The following is a 27,639-nucleotide window of genomic DNA, read 5'->3' as shown; positions in this document are numbered from 1 at the left end:
AGAACATGCAATAGCTGTTCCTTGAACAAGCTCCACATATCCAGTGTGCCCAACCTTTGCAGCCTACTTCTCCAACCAACACATCCTAAGTCATGTCTAATGGCATCATAATTGCCCTTCCCCCAGCTATAACTCTTGCCCTGCGGGGTATACTTATCCCTTTCCATCACTAACGTAAAGGTCACCGAATTGTGGTCACTGTTTCCAAAGTGCTCACCTACCTCCAGATCTAACACCTGGCCTGGTTCATTACCCAAAACCAAATCCAATGTGGCCTCGCCTCTTGTTGGCCTGTCAACATATTGTGTCAGGAAACCCTCCTGCACACATTGTACAAAGAATGACCCATCTAATGTACTCGAACTATATCTTTTCCAGTCAATATTTGGAAAGTTAAAGTCTCCCATAACAACTACCCTGTTACTTTCGCTCTTTTCCAGAATCATCTTCGCCATCCTTTCCTCTACATCCCTAGAACTATTAGGTGGCCTATAGAAAACTCCCAACAGGGTGACCTCTCCTTTCCTGTTTCTAACCTCAGCCCATACTACCTCAGAAGAAGAGTCCCCATCTAGCATCCTTTCCTCCACCGTAATACTGTCCTTGACTAGCAGCGCCACACCTCCCCCTCTTTTGCCCCCTTCTCTGAGCTTACTAAAACACCTAAACCCCGGAACCTGCAACAACCATTCCTGTCCCTGCTCTATCCATGTCTCTGAAATGGCCACAACATCGAAGTCCCAGGTACCAACCCATGCTGCCAGTTCCCCTACCTTATTTCGTATACTCCTGGCATTGAAGTAGACACACTTCAAACCACCTACCTGAACACTGGCACCCTCCTGCAAAGTCAAATCTGTGCTCCTGACCTCTATACTCTCAATCTCCCGTACCCCAAAACTACAATCCAGGTTCCCATGCCCCTGCTGAATTAGTTTAAACCCCCCCAAAGAGCACTAACAAATCTCCCCCCCAGGATATTGGTGCCCCTCAGGTTCAGATGTAGACCATCCTGTCTATAGAGGTCCCACCTTCCCCAGAAAGAGCCCCAGTTATCCAGAAATCTGAATCCCTCCCGCCTGCACCATCCCTGTAGCCACGTGTTTAATTGCTCTCTCTCCCTATTCCTCATCTCACTATCACGTGGCACGGGCAACAACCCAGAGATAACAACTCTGTTTGTTCTCGCTCTGAGCTTCCATCCTAGCTCCCTAAAGGCCTGCCTGACATCCTTGTCCCCTTTCCTACCTATGTCGTTAGTGCCAATGTGGACTACGACTTGGGGCTGCTCCCCCTCCCCCTTAAGGACCCGGAAAACACGATCCGAGACATCACGTACCTTTGCACCTGGGAGGCAACATACCAAACGTGAGTCTCTCTCGCTCCCACAAAATCTCCTATCTGTGCCCCTGACTATTGAGTCCCCAATTACTAATGTTCTACTCCTTTCCCCCCTTCCCTTCTGAGCAACAGGGACAGACTCCGTGCCAGAGGCCCGTACCCCATGGCTTACCCCTGGTAAGTCGTCCCCCCCACAAGTATCCAAAACGGTATACTTGTTACTCAGGGGAACGACCGCAGGAGGTCCCTGCACTGACTGCTTCTTCCCAGTCCCTCTTACAGTTACCCATCTATCTCCAGTCTTTGGTGTAACTACTCCCCTGAAGCTCCTATCTATGACCCCCTCTGCCTCCCGAATGATCCGAAGTTCATCCAGCTCAAGCTCCAGGTCCCTAACACGGTTTTTGAGGAGCTGGAGTTGGGTGCACTTCCCACAGATGAAATCAGCAGGGACACTGACGGCGTCCCTCACCTCAAACATTCTGCAGGAGGAGCATTGTACTGCCTTCCCTGACATCACCTCTAGATTTAAAAAAAAACAAGAAAAAGAAAAAGAAAGGAAGAGCTTACCTGATATTACCTCAAACCCTGCTCCTGCTGAAAGTTAAGCAAATTTAAAGGCACTCACTCACCTTCACGACAGGCCCCTGCTCCCGCTTCCCAACCACCGTGGGGTGGGGGGGTTGGTTAGAGGAGGAGGTAGGGTGGGAAACACTCACGAAGTGTTTCGGGTTTAACTGTCACTTGCCAACAGCCTCTCCACAAACCACCTTCAACTTAGGCTAACCGCACTGCACGTATGCAAATTTCCCCAGAACAGCTGATCAGTAGCTCTGCTCTGCTGCCCTCTGCTGGATGATTGCCTTCACTCAAACTCCTCGGGTCTCCTTCGCAGATTCACCTTCAACTTAGGCTGACCGCACTGCACGTATGCAAATTTCCCCAGAACAGCTGATCAGTAGCTCTGCTCTGCTGCCCTCTGCTGGATGATTGCCTTCACTCAAACTCCTCGGGTCTCCTTCGCAGATTCACCTTCACCTTAGGCTGACCGCACTGCACGTATGCAAATTTCCCCAGAACAGCTGATCAGTAGCTCTGCTCTGCTGCCCTCTGCTGGATTTGGACAGGTGACCAAAAGTTTGGACAGGGTGATAGGTTTCAAGGAGGGTTTGAAAGGAGCACAGGTTTGGAAAGCTTTAGGGAGGAAACCTGGGCCTAGACAGCAAGTCAACAGCTGCCATCGGTGGAGTGATGGAAATCGGGAATGTGGAAGAGGCCTGAGGCAGAAAAATGCTCAAACAGTCCTTTGGCAACTTGTTGAGATCTCTGCAAATGTGGATGCTCTCACCTATGCTTTCAAAAATGTCATGGTGAGGGAGTTTCTCTGTGCATGTGACCACTTGTGCCCAGCCATCTTCCTAGAGTGGGAGAATTGCCCTCCGGGATAAGGCGGTGTTGATGGGTTATAGCCCGGCTGAATATCATACCCTGCCTCAGACCAGTAGGTGTGATATGTGCATTGTCCTAGTGTCCATCTTCAGACCATAGAAGAGGTTCTGGTGATTTTAGCAGTGAAATGATGAGTGAAGCAGAATGGGCAATATCTAGATCTGGATTCCAGCACATCTCACACGAACCATGATTTTTAATGTTTGCGACCATTGTGGAAGTGGCTCTGTTAAGTGGAAGCAGAATCAATAGTAATTTTGAAAAGGGAATTTTAGATATCTTTAAAAAGAAAATATTTCTCTGTCTGGGAGGCTGAGCTGAGGAGTGGGATTAATGGATAGCTCTTTCCAAGAGCTAGCAGATGCTCAATGGGCCGAATAGCTACTTTTATGTGTTGTATGATTCTGGGGACGTTTTCCAGTTTCCAAAGAATGTAACTGTTCCATTGCTTTATTACAAATCTTACTGTTAACTTTTCCCTGTAATCCCCTCTGTAATCACAAAGGAAAATTGAGGGAGTTGTCTGCTATCAGGTCATTGGCCATTCAGGTGAGGTTAGGTGGATTGGCCTTGCTAACTTGCCCCTTTGTGTCCAAACATGCGCATATTTAGGTGGATTGGCCATGGTCAACGCATGGAGTTAGGGCAGGAATAGGGCGAGTGAGTGAGCCTAGGTAGAGTGCTCTTTTGGAGGGCCGGTGTAGACTCGATGGGCCGAATGACCTCATTCTGCACTGTAGGGATTCTATTGATTCTAATCACCTTATTAGTTTTGTGAAGAAACGATGATTTCATTCTTCTGTGTTAATCTTTACCTCGGAGGGAGCTACAAGCAAGAGAACTGAGGGCGGGATATTTCTGATCTTCCTTCAGATTCATTTATATTTTGTTGCACGAGGAATTGCGCCAAGATGATCTTTTTAAGTACACTTTCGCACTTTCTTTTCATTTAGGTCATGCTCAATGAATGGTCATCAAATGCCTCCTTGGTTGAGGAAGTTCATCAGAATGGATCAGCTTTATGTCACCTAATCAATACTCTAACTTCTCCAGCCCATTCGAGGACAATATTCAAATCAGGTAAACAGTCTGTGCCTCTCGGCTCATGTGCACTGTTCTGGCAGGTATTTTAATCAGCTCACTCCCCTTGTTAAATACCTAAATTATTTAATAGCTACAGTTCAGTGATTCATGATTGGAAGGAAGATTGTTTGTTGGAATTTTCAAAATGATTCTAGTTTTATTTTTGTATACCAGTCCAGCAGTTTGAAGAATATGCTATTTTGACGAATTTCAGTCAATAATGTATGAAGTGAAGTGAATGCATTTTTTGTCACAACAGCTTGTAAAAGATATATGGGAATGGCATAAAACTGCACCATTTCCAATTGGACCTGTGTTCTATGATCTGTCTGTCTCTAAGCCCATATATTTAACTGAATAATGTTTCCAGGCAGAATTCCCTACATTTCTACAATGCAATTCAGAAATTAGACACATTTGTTCAGAATTTTCATTTCACGGGTTGGCGATTCAATGAGCTGTTATAATTCAGTTTAAAAGAAGTTATTTTAATTAAACACGGAAACGGGTCATCACTGAAACACAAATATCCTTGTGATTAAGCATTAAATATAAAAGTTTAATTCAACAGCGTTTTCCATGCGTATTTTTGTAATTCTGCTCGATTGCCCTGACTTCTAGCACCCTTTCTGTAGGATGATCCTTTATATAAACTGACCAAGAGATATCGGAGATGCTGCTGTTATTCCTGTTCAATCAGGAGATTTCAATGGGTGATGTATTCACAGATGATTGTCCTTCCTATGGAAGGCTGTTAAAGTGAAGAAACCTAAAATAGGCAGCAAAAGCAGAATTTTGCTCAAGTACTATTTCCAATAGGAGGTTGTGCAGCAATCCCAGGAATGTGAATCCACAGTTTCAAACCCAGCACCTGTTATTGGGCAGAACTGTTTCACCCAAAGGATGGTAGGATTGTGCAATGAGTTACCAGGGAAGCCAGTCAAGTGGATGGAGCTAAAGGTGCAGTCCAGTATAATATTGGAGAGCTGGCAGTGAGCGATATAGTCCATAGAAGTCCATGGAATCCCTACAGTGCAGAGGGAAGCCATTCAGCCCATCGAGTCTGCACCGACCCTCTGAAAGAGTACCCTACCGAGGCCCACTACACTGCCCTATCCCAGTAACCCCCCCTAACCCCCAATTCTTTGGACTTTTAAGGGGCAATTTTAGCATGACAAATGCACCTCACCTGCCCATCTGTGGACTGTGAGAGAAAACCGGAGCACCCGGAGGAAACTCCACGCAGACAGTCACCTGAGGACGGAATTGAACCCAGATTCCTGGCGCTGAGGCGCCAATGGAGTTAAAAGAGAGATCTTTTCGGCTAAATGGCCTTCACGTGACAAGCACGATTAGACAGTGTGCAAGACTATCATGTTTCGGCAACTGTGAATAATTGGAAATCTATGAAGTTCGTCATGCTGGAGAATTTCTTGAGAAGCTCCTTTCTCCTGGTGTCAATAACCACAAGTTACTTGGCTGGAATAACATGACATGATATTAACACCGAACCTGTCAATCCATTGCCTCGGCTTGAATTTTCTCAAGAATGGAAGGTCAAATATTGATCCAACTGAGGTGATTAAAAGATGTAATAAGTCAGACAGAGAGAAGCTATTTCCTCTGGTGGGAGGAATCCAAAATAAGAGGGCAGACGCTGAAAATCAGAGCCAGACCTTTCAGGGCTGATGTCAGGAAACACCTTTCCCACACAGAGTAGAGGAAATCTGAAACGTTCTCCCCCAATAAATGTTGAGGGCTGGGGGCCAATCATTCATTGACACACCGGTCCGAGTGATAGATTTTTGCTGGGCATGAAGAGTTATAGAACAAAGACATGAATATGGATTCAGATCAGTTATGATCTAATTGATTGACGGAATAGATATGAGGGGGCTAAATGGCCTCATTCTGTTCCCTTGTTCCAATATAACGCTCCAAATTGAGTCGTTGAAAGTTACACCTTTAACAACTTTGCTGCTTATTTAGCCTGAATAGTTTTGAGAAGCCATTCTCTGCTTACTTATCGATGATACAAAGTTGAATGGCATTGTGGACAGCCTAGATGATAGCATTAAATTGCAAGGAGATATTGACAGACTAGGTGAATGGGCAAAATTGTGGTGGATGGAATTCAATGTAAGCAAGTGTGAGGTTATGTGGTGATATGATTTGCATAGCTGTCTGCCATTGGTGCAGAACACCGGCTTACCATTGGCCCTGGTCGGTCATGTGCCTCTCAACCGATTGGTTGAGACCAGTCATGTGACAGCTCTCCGAATGGTCGAGAGGCTGAGTTAACCACGCCTCCAAACCAAGGTATAAATAGTCGGAACGCCCGACGGTCGTCCATTTTATTGTAGTCAACCGCAGGGCTAAGTTCTAGCTTTTTAAAGCCTAACTTTTGTATAGCAACTCGTCTCTCGTGCAATTGATGGCTCATCAGGTTATCCATTTTGCACCAAAAAAGGATGGAGCAGAGTATTACTAAATGGAAAGAGGTTAGATACAGTGGATGTCCAAAGAGACTTGGGAGTTCAGATGCATGGATCCTTAAAATGCCACGACAAAGTGTTGAGATTCTAAAACTAGAGGATCAGTCTAAAAATTAGGGCTAAATCGTTCAGGAGAGATGTTTGGAAGAACTTCTTCACTCAAAGGGTGGTAGAGGTTCGGAACTCTCTCCCACAGACACCAGTTGAAGCTAGAACAGTTGTCAATTTTAAATCTGTGATAGATAGATTTTTATTAAGCAAAGGTATTAAGGGTTATGGTCCAAAGGCAGGTACATGGAGTTAGCTCACAGATCAGCCATGATCTCATTGAATGGTGGGACAGGCTCGAGGGGCTGAATGGCCTATTCCTGTGCCCATGTTCCTATGTTGGAAGTCTTCTGCCGAATATCATTTGTGCACAACAGATTGGAGAGGACTTTACATGGGTGTTGGCCTTGTGTTTGATGTAACTAACAAAGGTTTTCTTTGTCCAACATATCGCTCTGTAGGCACGCAAGTGGCGAATGGTGGGGGCGCTGTCTCTGCTGTCTGCGATTCCAAAGGTAAGGAAACCAGCTTACAAGGTGTATAACTTGGAGTACAGTCCGATCTTATAATGAAACATGTAAATATAAATTAGCTTTTTGACAGTGTTACTCTTTTTAAGTTAATGGGTTCAAAGAGAATCTAAATCATGCAATTTCTGTTATCACAATACCAAAATGAGAGGTGAGTCCAATATCATGGTGTGAATTTCTCTCATGTTAAAAGTTAATGCATGAAATTATGTATGGATGTGGCCAAAAAAACGTTGGTGAAAAATGCCACATTTCAATTATTTTTAGTTCATTACTGTCACTCATTAATCATTTGAAAAATCTACATTTCCTTTCCTTGTAGTACGCAGCTGTGTTAAATCAGATGAAGAGGTCAATTCCATTTTCTGTAAATATTTCAGACAGTAGATTGATCCTCCATTTTACTGCAGCTGCTTTTTGTTAAGGTTAATTTCTCTGTATCGGTGATGGTGAGGTAGGAAAAGTTTCTGAAAGTGCCACGGGCCACTTATTGAGGAATTGCCGGGGAAACTAACTGTTCCAGGGTCACTGACAAAACTGTCTCTTATGGCGTAACAAGGAAAAAGACTGTGGGGGGAATGACCATCTGAATCATGGTGGTCATGTGTTAGGAAACGGAGTTGTAAATGCTCCCTTTTTGATTAAGTGCTCCACTCTCGGCTAGTAAGTTAGTTGAAAGCTCTTTTTCAAAGGGCCATTGGCGTGATGGGCTGAATGTCCTCCTTTGGCCACACTATGAATTTGTCTGTGGTGAAACTTGTGAATGTTAGATGCCCTTCTCGTCGGGCCATGAGATGCCATTTCCTAGTTGAGTCCTTGATTCCGTTGTTCTCACTATCAGAAAGTGATGCTTTACTGAATTCACTGTGGTCGGGTTTGGGGGTGCGTGGATGTACTCCTGGAGTTACCATGTGAAGTACTCTGATCCCCTCGGCGCACTCCCCACACTAACCGTGAATTATCATGAGGCCCCTCCTTTTCATATCGAATAGAAAGGAATAGCTTCTCACTCAATTGAATAAATCTTCATTGTCAGGTCAAACAGCATTTATATAACTGTGCCCATTTCAAATATTCTTAGAATTAATAAGCAAATGTTTAAAGAAAATAATATAAATAAATCCTGGAGATTAAGCTGAAATTCCTGGAGATTCCTGGACAAGCCTGGAGGTTTAAGTGATCTACTGCGCCCAATATGTGGTTGAAATAGTGGTGTGGGAGGGAGGAGGAGGAAGAATGCAAATTCTCCATTAAAGTAAGTTATTGCCTTAAAGCAGTGGAATGTTGATGTTGTTCCCCCTTAGGATATTTCATCATATCTTCATTGAGCTTCTTAGTGCTGATGTTGAAAATGTGAAATTTGGGTTATGCCTGCCTGGGTCATTCATTAAGAAGTCTTACAACACCAGGTTAAAGTCCAACAGGTTTGTTTCAAACACGAGCTTTCGGAGCGCTGCTCCTTCCTCAGGTGAATGGAGAGGTATGCATCTCCACATCATGGGTCATTCATGGAGCTGGACTTTCATAGTTGCCGTGTGTTCTGCCATTTAATTAGATCATTACTACTCTGTATCTTTGTTCACAGAAATTTAGAGTACCCAATTAATTTTTTCCAATTAAGGGGCAATTTTAGTGCGGCCATTTCATCTACCCTGCACATCTTTGGATTGTGGGGGTGAAACACACGCAAACACGGGGAGAATGTGTATGCAAACTCCACACGGACAGTGGCCCAGGGCCGGGTTCGAACCTGTGACCTTGGCGTCTTGAAGCAGCAATGCTAACCACTGTGCCACCATGCTGCCCTCTACTCTGTATCTTAATTGTTAGGAAAACAATGGTAGTTTTAAGGGATTTATATTTGTATTGGTAAATATTAGAAATAAGATATAGTTTCAAGTGTTTTAAAATTTAATGTTTCTGTGCCTGGAAGGGTAAAACCTTTAGTTAGATTTATACTCTGTGTTTGTATGTATGGGGATTGATTATAGTTCCAACTGTGTTTCTATTGTACTTAGCGAGGGCTATGGCGTGTAGAGTAAATAATTAGACTAGTAGAGGTATGCAGTGTTGCTTAGCAACTGGGGCCTTGTACGATAGACATACTTTTAAGTTTTAGTTGTAACTGAATTTGTGGAGACAGGATCGCTGAGAGTGAACATCTCTCAACTCTACCAGAAGAAAGACTGGACCGAAATAGACCTACAAAGAGACAGGCTCAAGTGCAAGTTATAGTTCAGATAACCAGGGAATTGGGACAGAGACAGTGTTTTAAGACAATTGAAGTTAAGTGAACAGAGACTAAAGTATTGTTGAGAAGAATTCAAGAAAGCATAAACAAAGTGCTCTGAGTGAAAGAGACAATTGATATAGATATAGATATAGAGAAATACAGCACAGAACAGGCCCTTCGGCCCACGATGTTGCGCCGAACTTTTGTCCTAGGTTAATCATAGAATTTTGGACAATTTTTCATGGCCAATCCACCCAACCTGCACATCTTTGGACTGTGGGAGGAAACCGGAGTAACCGGAGGAAACCCACGCAGTCACGGGGAGGATGTGCAGACTCCACACAGACAGTGAGCCAAGTCGAAATCGAACTTGGGACCCTGGAGCTGTGAAGCAATTGTGCTATCCACAATCCTACCGTGCTGCCCTTAAGAAGTTAACCTACACTCCCTTATTCTACCCTAATCCAAGTACCTATCCAATAGCCGCTTGAAGGTCCATAAATTTTCCGACTCAACTACTACCACAGGCAGTGCATTCCATGCCCCCACTACTCTCTGGGTAAAGAACCTACCTCTGACACCCCCTCTATATCTTCCACCATTTATCTTAAATTTATGTCCCCTTATAATGGTGTGTTCCACCCGGGGAAAAAGTCTCTGACTGTCTACTCTATCTATTCCCCTGATCATCTTATAAACCTCTATCAAGTCGCCCCTCATCCTTCTCCGTTCTAATGAGAAAAGGCCTAGCACCCTCAATCTTTCCTCGTATGACCTACTCTCCATTCCAGGCAACATCCTGGTAAATCTCCTTTGCACCTTTTCCAAAGCTTCCACAACCTTCCTAAAATGAGGTGACCAGAACTGCACACAGTACTCCAAATGTGGCCTGACCAAGGTTTTGTACAGCTGCATCATCACCTCACGGCTCTTAAATTCAATCCCTCTGCTAATGAACGCTAGCACACCATAGGCCTTCTTCACAGCTCTATCCACTTGAGTGGCAACTTTCAAAGAACTATGAACATAGACCCCAAGATCTCTCTGCTCCTCCACATTGCCAAAAACCCTACCATTAACCCTGTATTCCGCATTCAGATTTGTCCTTCCAAAATGGACAACCTCACACTTGTCAGGGTTAAACTCCATCTGCCACTTCTCAGCCCAGCTCTGCATTCTATCTATGTCTCTTTGAAGCCGACAACAGCCCTCCTCACTATCCACAACTCCACCAATCTTCGTATCATCTGCAAATTTACTGACCCACCCTTCAACTCCCTCATCCAAGTCGTTAATGAAAATCACAAACAGCAGAGGACCCAGAACTGATCCCTGCGGTACGCCACTGATAACTGGGCTCCAGGCTGAATATTTGCCATCCACCACAACTCTCTGTCTTCTATCAGTTAGCCAGTTTGTTATCCAACTGGCCAAATTTCCCACTATCCCATGCCTCCTTACTTTCTGCATAAGCCTACCATGGGGAACCTTATCAAATGCCTTACTAAAATCCATGTACACTACATCCACTGCTTTACCTTCATCCACATGCTTGGTCACCTCCTCAAAGAATTCAATAAGACTTGTAAGGCAAGACCTACCCCTCACAAATCCGTGCTGACTATCCCTAATCAAGCAATGCCTTTCCAGATGCTCAGAAATCCTATCCCTCAGTACCCTTTCCATTACTTTGCCTACCACCGAAGTAAGACTAACTGGCCTGTAATTCCCAGGGTTATCCCTATTCCCTTTTTTGAACAGGGGCACGACATTCGCCACTCTCCAATCCTCTGGTACCACCCCTGTTGACAGCGAGGACGAAAAGATCATTGCCAACGGCTCTGCAATTTCATTTCTTGCTTCCCATAGAATCCTTGGATATATCCCGTCAGGCCCGGGGGACTTATCTATCCTAAATTGCAAATTTAAAGTGAGACAATAGCCTTCAAGGTAAAACAAACCCACCGATCGGCGGGTTGGCCTCTCTGGCTGGGGGCCTCCTTTCCTAAGCGCTGGCCCCTGTAGCCCTGCGCCATGTTGCGTTGGGGCTGGCGCGTTGAAGGAGGCCATTGAGCATGCGTACGTTGGCGCCGGAGCCACTGCGGATCCCGCGGCACCCAGTTTGCGCCAGAATCGGCAGCTGGAGTAGCGTGAACTGCTCCAGTGCCGTGCTGGCCCCCTGTAGGGGCCAGAATTAGCCCTCGGCTCGGCCCACGTTTACGATGGCGTGGACACTCTGCCGCAGGATTAGAGAATCACGCGCATTATGAGAGAAGATTATACGGCGTGTATGTGAGAGTGGAGTATGGAAATTCTCATGTGACAATCATCCCGGAGATTCTGAGTATTTATTTGGGGTTCAAAGTGGAGAATGTATTTGCCCACAGTTATCTTGTGTGCTTAAAAGGTACTTTGTGTCAATAAGACCATTGTAGGTTAAGATGTACCTTGAAATCCATGTTAATCCTAAACCTATGTGTAATTGTTAAACTAAGGGGGAGTTTTTTTATCATAATCTACTTTTTCCTGTTTAACAAACTTTTTTCTTGTTCAATCTAATTAATGGTCCTGTGACACTATCCTCCATGGTTTGTAAAAGAAAAAGTAAAAGTTATGGGGCTGGATCCTCGACTTTACCGGCAGCACACTCAGGCCTGCGGTTTTCCCGATGGCGTGGGAGTGCCCACAATGGGAAACCCTATTGGCTGACTGGTGGGACAGAGGATCTAGTTGCCGTGCCAGAAAACGGTTGCGCTGGGACGGAGAATCCCGCCCATGGTCTTTTGAGCCAGGGTTCCATTCTGGGATCTTCTCGTCCAGTTGTAACATCAACAGGAATCGTAACATAAGGCTATTTTTACTCACCTTTTTTCTGGAACCCTTTATCATCTCATCTAACAAAAATTGATCAATCTCAGTTATAAAATTGACCACCCAGCCTTTTGGGAGACGGATTGCCAGATTTCCACTACCTTGTTAATGTTGTAATGGTGAGGCATTCAGTAAGTAATGTGTAGCAAACATTTGCAATCAAAGTCTTGAGAATGGATACATAGTCGCTTCATTCTTAAAACACCTCTATACTGGATGAGCAGAAATGTCCTCCAATTAAGGGCACAATTCTACCCCCATTTTGCGCTTGGCACACCTCCCATTATTCCCAGAGAATAGCGGGAGAGCCCTTAAACGGGGTTTGCGCCAGGCGCCAAACAGAGCGTGATGTTGATGGCCTTTGATACCCGACACAATCTGGTTCACGGCCTTGCTGGGTCTTTAAACTCATTCAGCCCGTTCGAAACCGGAGTCTGAACAAGTAGACGAGGGTAGAGCAGTTGACGTGGTGTATATGGATTTCAGTAAAGCGTTTGATAAGGTTCCCCACGGTCGGCTATTGCAGAAAATACGGAGGCTGGGGATTGAGGGTGATTTAGAGATGTGGATCAGAAATTGGCTAGTTGAAAGAAGATAGAGAGTGGTGGTTGATGGGAAATGCTCAGAATGGAGTTCAGTTACGAGTGGCGTACCACAAGGATCTGTTCTGGGGCCGTTGCTGTTTGTCATTTTTATAAATGACCTAGAGGAGGGCGCAGAAGGATGGGTGAGTAAATTTGCAGACGACACTAAAGTCGGTGGAGTTGTAGACAGTGCGGAAGGATGTTGCAGGTTACAGAGGGACATAGATAAGCTGCAGAGCTGGGCTGAGAGGTGGCAAATGGAGTTTAATGTGGAGAAGTGTGAGGTGATTCAATTTGGAAAGAATAACAGGAATGCGGAATATTTGGCTAATGGTAAAATTCTTGGTAGTGTGGATGAGCAGAGGGATCTCGGTGTCCATGTACATAGATCCCTGAAAGTTGCCACCTAGGTTGATAGGGTTGTGAAGAAGGCCTATGGTGTGTTGGCCTTCATTAGTAGAGGGATTGAGTTCCGGAGCCATGAGGTCATGTTGCAGTTGTACAAAACTCTAATACGGCCGCATTTGGAGTATTGCGTACAGTTCTGGTCGCCTCATTATAGGAAGGACGTGGAAGCTTTGGAACGGGTGCAGAGGAGATTTACCAGGATGTTGCCTGGTATGGAGGGAAAATCTTATGAGGAAAGGCTGATGGACTTGAGGTTGTTTTTGTTAGAGAGAAGAAGGTTAAGAGGTGACTTAATAGAGGCATATAAAATGATCAGAGGGTTAGATAGGGTGGACAGTGAGAGCCTTCTCCCGCGGATGGAGGTGACTAGCACGAGGGGACATAGCCTTACATTGAGGGGTAATAGATATAGGACAGAGGTCAGAGGTGGGTTTTTTACGCAAAGAGTGGTGAGGCCGTGGAATGCCCTACCTGCAACAGTAGTGCACTCGCCAACATTGAGGGCATTTAAAAGTTTATTGGATAAGCATATGGATGATAATGGCATAGTGTAGGTTAGATGGCCTTTAGTTTTTGACTTCCCATGTCGGTGCAACATCGTGGGCCGAAGGGCCTGTACTGCGCTGTATCGTTCTATGTTCTATGTTCAAGGTCATCTACCCCCCCCCACCTGTGCAGCATGATGCCAACAGGATTCACTACTGGTTTCCAAAAACGGACACCAGTCATGACAACAACGCCAGGGGCTCAGGGGTCATTGGAGCCCACAGGTGGTCGGGGACAGCAACGTGGCACTGCCAGGGTGCCATGGAGTAGTGTCAGGGTGCCTAGGGCATTGCCAAGAGCAGGACCTGAGCGAGGATATGGCCATGATGGAGGGGCGCTTGCAAGGGGCACATTGCGGGTTGGGGGGAGGGGGGGTGTGGGGGGGGGGTGACCCCATAGCAGGGCATCACTCATTCGGCTGGGGGGGGGGGGGGGGGGGATGCTGATGCCGTTGAGGACGGATGGGGGTGTGGCGGGGACATTTAATCATTTAATGATGAGGGCTCCAGCATCAGGGGTTGAGGGTGTTTCCCATGTCCGCGGGGGATTGTGATGTCCATGGTTGTGGGAGGAAAGGGGACCATCAACCTAACTGTCTAGTTTTACAATGAAAATGTCGCCACAGCCCCTGCACCGATGCTCCAGCCGGTGGGGGGCTAGCAGCCACGCCACGTAAAACTCCTGGCTTTTCCGACATAAATGGTTGGAGAACTGCTGGGTGGATGGCCGCACATGTGCACGGCGACGACCTGCAGCGGTCGCACTGTACAACATGGTGCGGCCACGAGCGGACCCGGTCTGTGACCCCCTTTATCCACCCTTGCCACCCCCAGACCACCCCCCCCCACCCCCACCTTTCTCCCCAGCCCCCGCTGAAGCCCCCCCACCCCCCAGCCAGCGGAACGGCTCCCCCCCACCCCCCAAACTGAGGCGGCACTGGACACAGTCCGCAGCCGCCACGCGAGGTTGATGAAGCACACGTACCCCATGCCATCGGGAACTCGGCCCAATGGGGGGGTGAAGCCTTCAGGTGATGTCCATTTTGGAGGGGGCGGAGCATCCACAAAACAATGCCGCCCCCGATTCAGTCGCAAACAGGGATTCTCCGCCCGATGGCCGAAGATAATTTCGGCATCAGGCAATGGAGAATCCTGCCCACAGTTATTTTTGGGGAGAATTACCCCCTACATGTTAGGGAGTGAAGTTATTGGCCATTCCCTGCCGCTGTGATCGGGAATCTCGATTGGGTGGAGAATGGAATGTTGGCAGGAAAGCTGGATCGGCGCCGGGCACAATACCCATTCTAATTTCCCCACGCCGGCTGGAGCAAACTACCTGCCCTGCGCCAGCGGGAAAATCCAACATCGTGATCTGCATGCAAATAATAGGCTGGGAAATCCACCAGGGGGGCTTTGGTGACTAACCCCCTTGACCCCCTCACCATCCTCTGGGTCCATCACTTCAGGCACGGGTGTCGCTCCCAAGGTGTAGGTGCCATGGTGCAGGGGGCATTGCATCATTGGCAATGCCAGGGGTATTGGTCTGAAAGGAGTGGCTGACTGAAGTGGGAGTTGGCAAAAGGGATAGCTGAGGGGGTGGCTGAGTGGGGCTGGGCCGAGTGGGTCGCGTCACTCTCATGGGTGCGTGTTGTGGGGACGGTGACCCGATGGGAATAGGATGCCCCGCCTTGATGAGGGAATGGGGTTGTCCTCCTTGATGAGGGAATGGGGTTGTCCTTGTCTGCAGAGGGTGGGTGGGAAGGGGGCCTGCCACTGGATGCTGGGATCAGGCCGCCCGCTCAAACTAGCGGCCGTATCCCAGAATTTGAATGGAATCCTTCAAGCTCTTCGCCATGCATATATTTGCATGGCCAGAGACTGTGAATCACTTCGGGGGCTGCTCTCCACTGGCAGGAGCACTTAGACTCCGGAATGAGAAACCTGCCATTGCTTTTTATCCCTGTTGCAAACTCCATTACTTAGCTATCAACTCCGTACCTTGATCATCCTGTCAACAGCCAGAGATTAAATCAGTTTGCAATCTTGCTATATTTACCTCTCCCCCAAATCACTGACATGTAGAGTTTGCACATTCTCCCCGTGTCTGCGCGTGTCACGCCCCCATATCCAAAGATGTGCAGGGTAGGTGGATTGGCCACACGAAATTGCCCCTTAATTGGAAAAAAAATATATATTTTTTAATGAACTCTGCGATGAGCTTCCCATTACATACCAAGACTGCCTACTTCCACCTCTGAAACTTCGCCCGATTTTTGACCCTGCTTCATCTGTTGCAGAAGCCCTCAACCGCGCCTTTGTTGCCTGGAGATGCGACTATTCCAATGCACTCCTGGTGGCCTCTCGCAAACTATTCTGCATAAACATGGGACCATCCAAAACTCTGCTGGCCATGTCTTAACATGCATCAAGTCCTGTTCCCCTTCACTCCTATACTCACTGATCTGCTTTGGCTACTGTTCAAGAAACATGTTGATTTTAAAATGTTCATCCTTATTTTGAAATCCCTCCAGGGCCTCATCCCGCGTAATTTTTGTAAATCACTGCAGCCCAACTCTCCAAGAGGTCCGCATTCCTCTAGTTCTAGCCTTCCATGGAAAGTACAAAATATACAACTGCCTGAGCATCTCATTCCTATTATTTTTTATAATAATCTTTAGTGTCACAAGTAGGTTTACATTAACACTGCAATTAAGTTACTGTGAAAAGCCCCTCACTGTGAAGGCCTTTGTCAGAGTTATTCTATCAAGGCTCCATCAATCAGACAACAGAATATACCCAGAGGTACACTGTGGCTTCAAAGTAGACAGAGTTGCAGTAGATACAATTATCTTCTCCCTGCTGTAATGTGCTTTTAATTGAAAGCAGCATGCCATCACTTAGAGTACCCAATTCATTTTTTCCAATTAAGGGGCAATTCAGCGTGGCCAATCCACCTGCCTTGCACATATTTGGGGTTGTGGGGGCGAAACCCACGCAAACACGGGGAGAATGTGCAAACTCCACACGGACAGTGACCCAGGGCCGGCATCGAACCTGGGACCTCGGCGCCGTGAGGCAGCGGTGCTAGCCACCATGCTACCCTGGGAATTGTCTTTTGATCCCATTTCAGTTTCACTTTTGGCTGTGAGCAGAACAATTCACTGCTCTAATGTCTTTATATATATATATATATATATATGCTCTCATGTGCCTAGTTGCATAAATGAACCCACAACATGTTTGCACCATCCCTGATGAATGTTTGGTACCTTTACATTGCTATAAAAACAAGACACTGTCTACGTCAATCCCATCCTCAAAGTTACAGGATTGAGATGGTATTAACAGTTAGTTTTATTTCCTTTCCTCCACCCAAGGGGGATTTACATACCCAACGTGGTGGAAATCGAGAGAAAATCAAGGTCTGCTCACTCATGTGATGGAACATTACCCAGAGTGAAGATTAAGCACAAGACCTTTTTAATTCTAACACCTTGGTGTTAGAAACTAGATTATTTGCTTCTGTTTTGAACTGCAGCTGAAATACAGTAAGAAATGATAGAATCTTCTCTCTGTTGCAATGTGCCTTGGAGACCAGCACTATAATATATTCAAAAGCCAGCACTATAACTGGATTAATTTGTTTTCGGCTTTCAAAAAAGGCAGGATTCTCCCAAAATGGGACAATGTCCCACGCCGGTGCAAAAACGCTGGCATTTTACTCTGGAGATTCCTGCAAAAAAGATGAGCTGATTCAATGCCCTGCAGGGGGCCAGCAGGGACCCGGAGTAATTCACGCAGCTTTAGCAGCGGATACGGGCCCTCGCACTTTATGTTTTGAGTCCGCGCATGTGCATGCCCGCGGCCTCCAGCGGCTGTGCCGAGCGCCATGGCGGTCTCGGATCGCGGAGGCAGACTGAACAATTAGACCCCCGCGATCGGCCGCGCGCCCGAGGATCTGATGTATATTAACCCTGGCTGCCTATAAGGCCCCACCCTGCCCCATGTCCGATTCTCCCCCCCACCCACCCCCCCCAACTCAGGCGGCCCTGGACAGTCCGCAGCCGCCACGCCAGCATCCCGACCGGCAATACCAGGTTAGTTCCGCGCCATCGGGAACTCAGCCGGTCGGGAGCGGAGGATTGCTGGGCTGGCCTCTGCCAATGGGCCACCAGCTGCGCGACATACTCTGCGATCACGCTGAGTCTCGGGTCCCGGAAAATCGCTGGAGCGGCACCGGGCCCGATTTCGGCGTGAAATTATGTTCTCCGCTGCGGAGAATCTAGCCCACTATATTTGGGGTAATGCCGATTAAACTTCAGTGAAACTACTTCGGATCTGCTTTCGTTGTAAGAATGGAAATTACACTTGATTTTTCTGAACTTCTTTGGGGTCACAAAGCGCAGAACTACAAAATATAGACCAGGCTGACTTGAATTGACATGAGCGATATAACTCACTGAGTATTTCAATTAAGGCATGTCTTTTTTTTTTTAAAATGCCGCCATCATTGAGATGCTAAAATATGTTTTCTGGCCGCAGAGCTAATCACGATCCAGCAAGACATTGCAGATGTGAATCATCAATATGAAGAGCTGGGAGGCTTGCTGAAGAACAAGGGGAGTCAGCTGGAATCCATGCTGGCCCAAAGGCAGCAAGTCCAGGAGGAAGCCCATTTGGTCAAGGAATGGTTGGAGTCGATGGATAAGAGAACAGCATCTTGGGATACATTGCCAACTGAAACTGAAGCTATAAAGGAACAGGTTGAACAACACAAGGTTTGTGTGTGCTATAAAATATGTTTGCCCTGGTTAAAAATATCAACATAGTGCCAACCTTCATTGGCTAAGTCGTGGACTAATCTTTTTCTTAACCTTTTTAAAGATGAACTTTGCAATAAACTTTATTGGATCTTCTTAAGGTGGGGCATCTCACAGCTTGTATTATTAATTGGACTTTTTCATGTACCCTTCAACTTCACTTTTTTACCCTCTGAGATGCAGGCAATGTGAGCCAGTAACAGTGCAGTGAGGGAACCTTGGTTAATGGCAGAATCAATCTATCTCCCCAGTGAGATTTAAGACTGAGAAAGAAACAGGAGCGATGGAAAAGAAAATGCGGTGAATTAGAATCAAGTCAGTTAATAGATAGAAAAAGAGACAGAATGAAAAAGCAAGAATAAAAAAGGTAAAATTTGACATTTTAAAAATCTTTGGGATGAGATTGAAACATTTAAATTGTTCCCTTTTGGGGCCAGTGGTTGATTGGCATTGCATTAGCAATGAGCATATTGTTCAAGAAATATTTAATTTTTTTATTACCAGCCCTAATTCTCTTCAACGAGTTGAATGAGCAATTCAATTGCAAATTCTCAAAAAGAGTGAGGAATGACGTTTGTTGTGCAAAACGAACGGAAGAATAGCATCAATTTGCCAAGAAAGTTTGGAAATCATGGTATATCACAGCGGATCTCTTAATCCCCTGAATTTTCTGACCACTTTGCACATCAGTAACGTGCGCTTTTTCCAGCCCAATACTTTATTGCTAGTTACTTGTTTATTCCATTTTCTCTATGCAGTTTTATCATCCTTAAACTGCAGTGATGTTAACCTGCTATGAATATGATTAATTATGATGCGCTGATGGTGTTGAAGATCAGCATACTGGGACAGTGTGGTCGTGAATTGGATGTGGTTTCTCACAATTTTCTCTGAAGCCATTTTCTGATCTTGCCTGGGAAAGGGTAGCAGAATGGTGGTGGTTGGGGAAGAATACATATGCATGTTTGAGCACTGATCATCACTTATTATGCGCTCAGTTTCAGCATGAAATTGCTGCGGCCAGTGCTCCTTGTGTCAGCAATTTTGTGATAACAATATCATTGCACGAATGAGTTGAAGAAATGGATCTCGTAAGATCATTATGGCCCAGTTATGTTACTGTATAAGTAAGGAGGGAGAACTAACTGATCCAACAGTGTGTTGCATTTTGCTTTGGAACATAAGATGAGAACTAGGAGCAGGAGTGAGCAATTCAGCCCCTCGAGCCTGCTCCACCATTCAATACGATTATGGCTGAGCTCATCTCGGCCTCATTTCCACCTTTCTACATGCTTCCCATAATCCTTCGACCTGCTCCTAATTATAACCTATCTATCTCCTCAAATTTATTTAGTGTTCCTGCATCTACTACACTCAGGGGTAGAGAATTCCACAGATTCACAACCCTTTGAGTCTCGTAATTCCTTCTCATTTCTGTTTTAAACCTGCCACCCCTTAGCCTAGTTGAGTCGCCTGTTGAGATGACAGTCTTGATTATTAAAGGCAACTGCAATCAGTATGAAACAAACTTTGAGATTTCCCAATTCTGTATTTTAACCAGAAACATAGCTTTTGCAGACCATAGAATTCCTACAGTGCGCAAAGAGGCCATTTGGCCCATCGAGTCTGCTCTGACCCCCTGAAAGAGCACCTTAGTGTAAAAAAACGATGGTGTCTCATTCTAGAATGCCTAACAAGCAGAAACATCCACTGTACATCAACTCTGTCAATCCCATTTAGCATTTTCAGAGAACCATAGAATTTACAATGCAGAAGGAGGCCATTCGGTCCATCGAGTCTGCACCTTGGAAAGAGCACCCTACTCAAGCCCACACCTCCACGCTATCCCAGTAACCCCACTGAACCTTTTTTGGACACTAAGGGCAATTTAGCATGGCCAATCCACTAACCTGCACATCTTTGGACTGTGGGAGGAAACCAGAGCACCTGGAGGAACCCACGCAGACACTGGGAGAACGTGCCGACTCCACACAGGCAGTGACCTAAGCTGGGAATCGAGCCTGGGACCCTGGAGCTGTGAAGCAACTGTGCTAACCACTGTGCTACCACGTTGCCCCTTTTATATACCTCAATTAGATCTCCTCCCATTCTTCTAAACTCCAGCGGCACGGTAACAAAGTGGTTAGTACTGTTGCTTCACAGCGCCAGGGTCCCGGGTTCAATTCTTGCTTGGGTCACTGGCTGTGCGGAGTTTGCACATTCTCCCCGTGTCTGCGTGGGTTTTCTCCGGGTGCTCTGGTTTGCTCCCACTAGTCCCGAAAGACGTGCTTGTTAGGTGAATTGGATGTTCTGAATTCTCCCTCCGTGTACCGAACAGGATTCGGAGTGTGGCAACTGGGGGATTTTCACAGTAAGTTCATTGCAGTGTTAATGTAAGCCTACTTGTGACAATAATAAAGATTATTATTATAGTATTATTGTTATTATAGGCCTAAACACCTCAATCTCTCTTCATAAGACAAGTTGAGTTGCCTGTTGAGATGACAGTCTTGATTATTAAAGGCAACCGCAATCAGTATGAAACAAACTTTGAGACTTCCCAATTTTTTATTTTAACCAGAAACATAGCTTTTGCATACCATAGAATTCCTACAGTGCAGAAAGAGGCCATTTGGTCCATCGAGTCTGCACTGACCCCCTGAAAGAGCACCCTGCCTAGGTCCACTCTCCTGCCCTATCCCCATAACCCCACCTAATCTTTGGGCACTAAGGGGCAATTTAGCATGGCCAATCCACCTAACCTACACGTCGTGGGAGGAAACTTGAGCACCCAGAGGAAATCCTCGCGGACACGGGGAGAATGTGCAAACTCCACACAGTCACCCAATGCTGGGATTGAACCCTGGGCCCTGGCGCTGTGAGGCAGCAGTGCTAGCTACTGTGCAACCCCTCTGCCACTGTGCCGCCAATGAATGCTATTCTACTTTGCCTGAGTTCAGGCCTACACAGAGCCTGCAGCTTGGCTCAATGCTAAGCTGTTTTAAAACAGTTCATGATAAATGCAATGTAGAATCAATAGAATCCCTACAGTGCAGAAGGAGATCATTCGGCCCATCAAGTCTGCACCGACCCTCAAAAAGCCACCATACCTAGGTGCACACCCCGCTCTATCCTCTACTTCGGAGCATCCCGAAACGCATTACAGTCAATGAAATGTTTTGGAAGTACAGCCACCGTTTGTAAAATAAAAGCACACCAGCCACTTTCACATCGCAAGTTCGTGCAAATAACAATGTGATAATGAAATGAAAAATGAAATGAAAATCGCTTATTGTCACGCGTAGGCTTCAAATGAAGTTACTGTGACAAGCTCCTAGTTGCCACATTCCGGCGCCTGTTCAGGGAGGCTGGTACGGGAGTTGAACCGTGCTGCTGGCCTGCCTTGGTCTGTTTTAAAAGCCAGCGATTTAGCCCAGTGTGCTAAACCAGCCCCTGGTTGGCCAGATAACCAGATAATCTCTTTTAGTAATGTTGGTTGAGGATAAATATAGGCTAGGGCCTTCTTTGATCTTCTACACTCACCCAGGAGGGTCGACAGGACCTCGATTTAACATCTCACCCAAGCGGTGGCGGCTCCAACAGTGCAGCACTCCCCCAGTACTGCACTGAAGTGCTGGCTGAGATTTTGTGTCCAAGTCACTCGAATGGGACTTGAACCAAGACCCTGTTGCTTCGAGATGAAAGTCTGCCTAAGACTCATGGCCAACACTGGTAAGATCTTAGCATGATCTCCAGGCAGTACTGGACATCTGAAATTGCATTAATAATGAGCAGATTATCCTTGTAATTAGTGAGATAAAAGTAGGACAATTCACCCTCCTCTCACCACAGAAAGAGAAAATGTTTATAATGAAATAGAGCTAGCTGTTTTATGGCATGAACACTCACAGAGCTGGTTATGATGTTCAAGCTGCTAATAATCCTGTTGATGCAGCTGGACAGAGGTCAATTGTCAAAACGCGCCTGTTTATTGCCTAATCCAAGCATTCTTTGGCTCAAGTTGCATTTGAAAAGACTAGGCAGTCTGAAAGTGTAACACATTGAACCGGAGTGCTGTGCTGCCAGAAAGAGGTGTGGGTTGTCACCTATGTTGGTTCCTCAGTTTGCAAGGTTCTGTTCTCTGTCAGGCTATCTTTTAATAGGAATATGGAGACAGAGCAGCTCTACTAGTTTGGTTGATGGGTGAAGGGCTGAAAGAAGAAATGTGAGGGCAGAGAATCTTTCGAGCAATTGGTAAAAGGAGAATTTTTTTTTCCCCACAGCAAAGTGTGATCTGCAATGCACTTTCCAAAAGGGTGGTGGAAGTGGCAGCATGGTGGTGCAGTGGTTAGCACTATTGCCTCACAGTGCCGAGGTCTCAGGTTCGACCCCGGCTCTGGGTCACTGTCCATGCGGAGTTTGCGCATTCTCCCCGCGTTTGCGTGGGTTTCGCCCCCACAACCCAAAGGATATGCAGGCCAGGTGGATTGGCCAGGTTTAAATTGCCCCTTAATTGGAAAATATGGATTGGGTGCTCTAAACGTATTTATTTTTTAAATGAAAGGTGGTGGATGCAGGTAGAAACTCTGCAGCGCAGAAGGAGGCCTTGCAAAGATCGAGCTTGCAAAGACCCTTGGAAAGAGTACCCTCCCCAGGCCCACGCCACAACCCTATTCCAGTAGCCCTACATAACCTTTTTTTGGACACCCAGGGGCAATTTAGCATGGCCAATCCACCTATCCTGAACATCTTTGGACTGTGGGAAGGAAACCGGAGCACCCGGAGAAAACCCACGCAGACACGGGTCGGGGGGGGAGTGCAAACTCCACACAGACAGTCACACGAGGCCGGAATTGAACCAGGGTCCCTGGCGCTGTGAAGAAGCAGTGCTAACCACTGTGCCACCCGTATCGATTTTACTTGTAAGTAAGTACTTACAAAAATAAAATTTGCGAGGGGAAAGAGCAGGGGTGCATCTAATTGGCTAGTTCTTTAAAAGATCCAGCTCAGGAATGATGGGTTGAGTCATACAATTTATAGTGCTGAAGGAGGCAATTCGGCCTATCGAGTCTGCATCGGCCCTTGGGAAGAGCACAGTACTTAAGCCCACGCCTCCATCCTAACCCCGTAACCCAGTAACCCCACCTGAAAAATGGTCTCCTTCTGTGCTATTAGATTCTATGAAGTCAATCTGTGATACCCATCCTTGTCTGCTAATAATCGGCTAACCTAATAACGAAGGCAGAGGCCGTCTGCATCCTTCCTTGTTTACAGATGTACATAATTAACAGGCAGGAAAAGACCAGTTAGTCAAACCATCAAGCCAGTCCCAAAAGAACGTTTGAGTCACATATGGGAACAATGTGGTATGAACATAGAACATACAGTGCAGAAGGAGGCCATTTGGCCCATCGAGTCTGCACCGACCTACTTAATCCCTCACTTACACCCTATTCCTGTAACCCAAATAACCCTTTGTAACCTTTTTGGACACTGAGGGCAATTTATTATGGCCAGTCCACCTAACCTGCGCATCTTTGGACTGTGGGAGGAAACCGGAGCACCCGGAGGAAACCTACGCAGACACGGGGAAAACATGCAGACTCCGCACAGACAGTGACCCAGCGGGGAATCGAACCTGGGAACCTGCCGCTGTGAAGCCACAGTGCTAATCACTGTGCTACCGTGCTGCACGAGGAATGAGGAAGACATACCCATCAAAAGCTGAATATAAAGTCTCCCCACATCAACTAACTGTTCAATGTGATGAAGACTGACGTTCAAACCAGCCCCGACGAATTCCCAGCTTATGCATGTGCCTCTTCCCCTACCCAAGAGGTGCAAGGAGAAAGGTTTTACTGAAGTATGCGAATCTCGATTTTTTTCCCTCACTGGGTTCAGAGAAAGCCCCCGGTTATGGTGCCCCATAAGAAAGTGAATGTGGCATTTAGTTTGAGAGGCTTGAGGTGATGCTATGGCCTGGACATTGGGGTGAGTAACGAGAAGTGGCTGCTGGGCTTCTCCAGAGTGACTCAATCATTTTCAGTTTGTTCTTTAGTGCTCAACTCTGCCTTCTTTCTAATTGGGGTTAGTTTCCCATCCACCGAGTGACATCGCCATCACTAAAATATTTGAAGTACAAGTATTTATATACATTTAGGGTAACAAGAAGAAAGTTTAAAAATAGTCGAAACATACGTCTTTCAGATGCCAAATATGTGCCAAAACACTTGGGCTCTGGATGGAAAAATGGAGCTGTGGGCTATAAATATTCTACTGCGTTTCCTATTTGTTTCTACTGCTTTGAGAGGAATTGTACAGTAATATGCTTCATTAAAATAAGTGTTTTTCATTCTACTAAATAATCAGTAGCTATATATTAGGTCAACAATGTACGAGCTGGCTTGTCTTCTGTCTGTACAAAATAGTTTTTTGATTTATTTGCTTTTCAGTTGTTGCTGGGTTTAAGTGATGAATTGAAAATAAAGGCACTGAGACATTGATTAGCAATTTCCTTTTGCTGCAGGCGTTTGAAGCCGAGTTGAACCAAAAAACTGGCAAAGTTGGACAGGTGAAAGAAAAGTTGGCATTGCTGCTGGAGGAAAACACGGACGCTCCTGAAGCTGGGAAATGGAGGCAGATGTTGGATTACATAGGTGATATGTCAATCTGTTTATTGGACAACTATTCAGAAGTATTTCTTTGTAATGTCAGCTATTTAATGTGTTTGTTTAAAAAGCTAAAACGTCGTCCATTCTCTTGGTTAAAACCACTGGACTTTATTTTTCTTTATTCTTTCATGGGATCTGGGTGTCCCTGGCTGGGCCAGCATTTGGTGCCCATCCCTAATCGCCCTTGAGCTGAATGGCTGCCTAGCCCATTTAGAGGGTAGTTAAGAGTTAACCACATTGCTGTGGGTCTGGAGTCGCATGTCGGTCAGACCAAGTAAGAGTGGCAGATTTCCTTCCCTAAAGGTGAACGAAGGACATTTATACAACAATCTATAGTTTCATGTTCGTCATTTATATTCGAGATTTGTTAACTGACTTCAAAACTCCACAACTGCCGTGGTGAGATTTGAACCCACCCACAGCATTAGCTCTGGATTACTAGTCCATTAACATTACCATTCTGCATGCTCCTCGAAGGTGGTAAGGATTCTTGTGTTCGGCACACCACCGCCAGTCTGGGCCCTCTCCCAGCAATTGTGGGCGACCTTTTCCTGAGGAGTCACAGAGAAGGCATCGTTAACCACACAAGTGGTTCACAGTGGTGGGAGGGGGTGTGTGAAGGAAGGGTTGGGGGGGGGGTGTTGAAGGGAGAGCGGGAGTGGAGGGAGGGTATGGGTCGCATGGAGAGTTGGGGGGGTGGATGCTCACGTGGGGGCAGAAAGATCTGGGTGCTGGAGGGGGGGGGGGGGGGGGGAGGGTGGCACTGGTGTCTACTCACTTGTGCTACCCGGTGTAGACCGTAGACCTTTTTCCAGCGCTGGAGGCCAGTCCTCCTGGTCACACTCCCGACGTTCACAGCTGCCGCCACCTCGTCCCAGGCGGCACTGGCTGCCCTATGGCTGAACCTCCAGGACCCTCGAGGGAACAACCTCCAGGCCTCCACAGTGACTTAACAGCGTCCCCAGATCTGCATTCCTGAATCTTGGGGCCGGGCTTCTGGGCGTCATTGTTGCGAGCTGGCTGGGGTTGGCTGAGCAAGTGCTGCCTGAGTGCTGTTCCACCTTGTTAACCGGGGGCTGATCAGCACGATGCCGGCGAATCAGCTGGCGAGCCTTCATTCGCGGCGAGAAGCCCTTGGAGCCTCCTTAAATGGACCAGCTAACATTGAATAGCGTTGCTGGCCTCTCTGGACCGAGCTCCAGGAAGTTCGTGGCAGCTCCTGCTCGCTACCACACTTCTAAATCTTTCTGGACGATCGTGCCCTTTATCTTTAAACAGTGACCCCCTAATTCTAGATTCTCCCACAAGAGGAAACATCCTTTCCACATAAATAAGTTTTGTTTGCTTGCTAGTTAGTTTACCACATTACCGGTGAACTCATCACAGGGTGAAGAGGGCCCCATCCAGAGAGGGGGCACGATTTGAGTGTTGCTGAGATACACCAAGTTTATTGTAGAGTGAGACAACCCCTTTGGGAAAGTGCTGATCCCTCTGTCCAGCACACAAACAAACCTGTGTGTCCTTCATTTAAATGCAGCCATTATGTGGCTGTTTTTATTGTAACCTCTTGATTATTCCTCTTACAATTTTTTAAAGATTAACTCTGCAGTGAATAGTTTCCTTGTCTTTTCACTCAAAATGACGAGTTGTATGCGCACTTTTGCATTGAAACACAAAATATAACTTGTTGCAAAAAGAATAAAGCTGCTGACCCAAGGAAATGGGCAAAAATACCAATGAGGATTGTAGGAAAGTTCAATGTAGCAGAATTGCTTACTATTATGAAAAGTGTATCCTTCTCTGCTCTAGAGTTAATGAATGGTCGGTACTGAATGCCTGACATACCTTCAATTTGTATCTGTGTATCTCTTTTGAACTATTCCCTGAAAGCATTTTTGTTTCGCATTCAACACTTTTTACAAAGTCAGTTTCCCAAGTGGATCTCCGTTTACTTCACATTATTCTGGGGAATGCGTTCAGCTCAACCTGCAACCCACCTTTAAAGCTGACTGTCGGAAAATCAATGTTGGGAGCAAGAAACTCTCGCTGTAGTTTTTTTCTATTGCTTTCCTACTTGCCCCTCTTCCTATCCCATTTTCTCCCTTCCTGTCTCCCCCTCCCACTTTATCCCTCTATCCATAGCTCCCCTCCATTTTCTCAACGCTTCACTTGTTCTTTACCCCAGCTCCCACTCCCAATTTAGCCTAACTCTACTCCCATTTAACTAACCATCTCCCCACCACTTTACCCTCAGCACCCCTCTCCTTTCCCCTTCACGCTTCTTCTTGCCGTCTCTCCCTCCCACTTTCACCCTCTCCCCTTTCACCATCCCTCCTTTCTCACCTTCTTTCCTTCCCACTTTCACCTTCTCCCTACCTTTCCCTCCCATATTCACCCGCTCTCCATCCTTTCACCCGATCTCTCCCTCCCACTTTCACCCTCTCCCCTTTCACCATCCCTCCTTTCACCATCCCTCCTTTCTCACCTTCTCTCCTTCCCACTTTCACCTTCTCCCCACCTTTCCTCCCACAGTCACCCGCTCTCCCTCCTTTCACCCGATC

General features: G+C 46.4%; 1 protein-coding gene across 8 annotated transcripts in view; it reads left to right on the top strand.

Annotated features, from left to right (window-relative positions):
* dst (dystonin) overlaps positions 1-27,639 on the top strand; it is a 665,214-nt gene that overhangs the window by 445,056 nt on the left and 192,519 nt on the right. For all 8 annotated transcript variants that reach the window (XM_038800631.1, XM_038800637.1, XM_038800634.1 and 5 more), the window contains 4 exons: positions 3,744-3,870; positions 6,878-6,931; positions 18,130-18,365; positions 24,934-25,063. In XM_038800631.1, the coding sequence (XP_038656559.1) occupies positions 3,744-3,870; positions 6,878-6,931; positions 18,130-18,365; positions 24,934-25,063 (547 nt within the window). The remainder of the gene's footprint in view (positions 1-3,743; positions 3,871-6,877; positions 6,932-18,129; positions 18,366-24,933; positions 25,064-27,639) is intronic.

This window comes from Scyliorhinus canicula, chromosome 6, assembly GCF_902713615.1.
Source record: "Scyliorhinus canicula chromosome 6, sScyCan1.1, whole genome shotgun sequence".
Lineage (NCBI taxonomy): Eukaryota > Metazoa > Chordata > Chondrichthyes > Carcharhiniformes > Scyliorhinidae > Scyliorhinus > Scyliorhinus canicula.
This window is presented reverse-complemented; position numbering and strand designations above follow the sequence as displayed.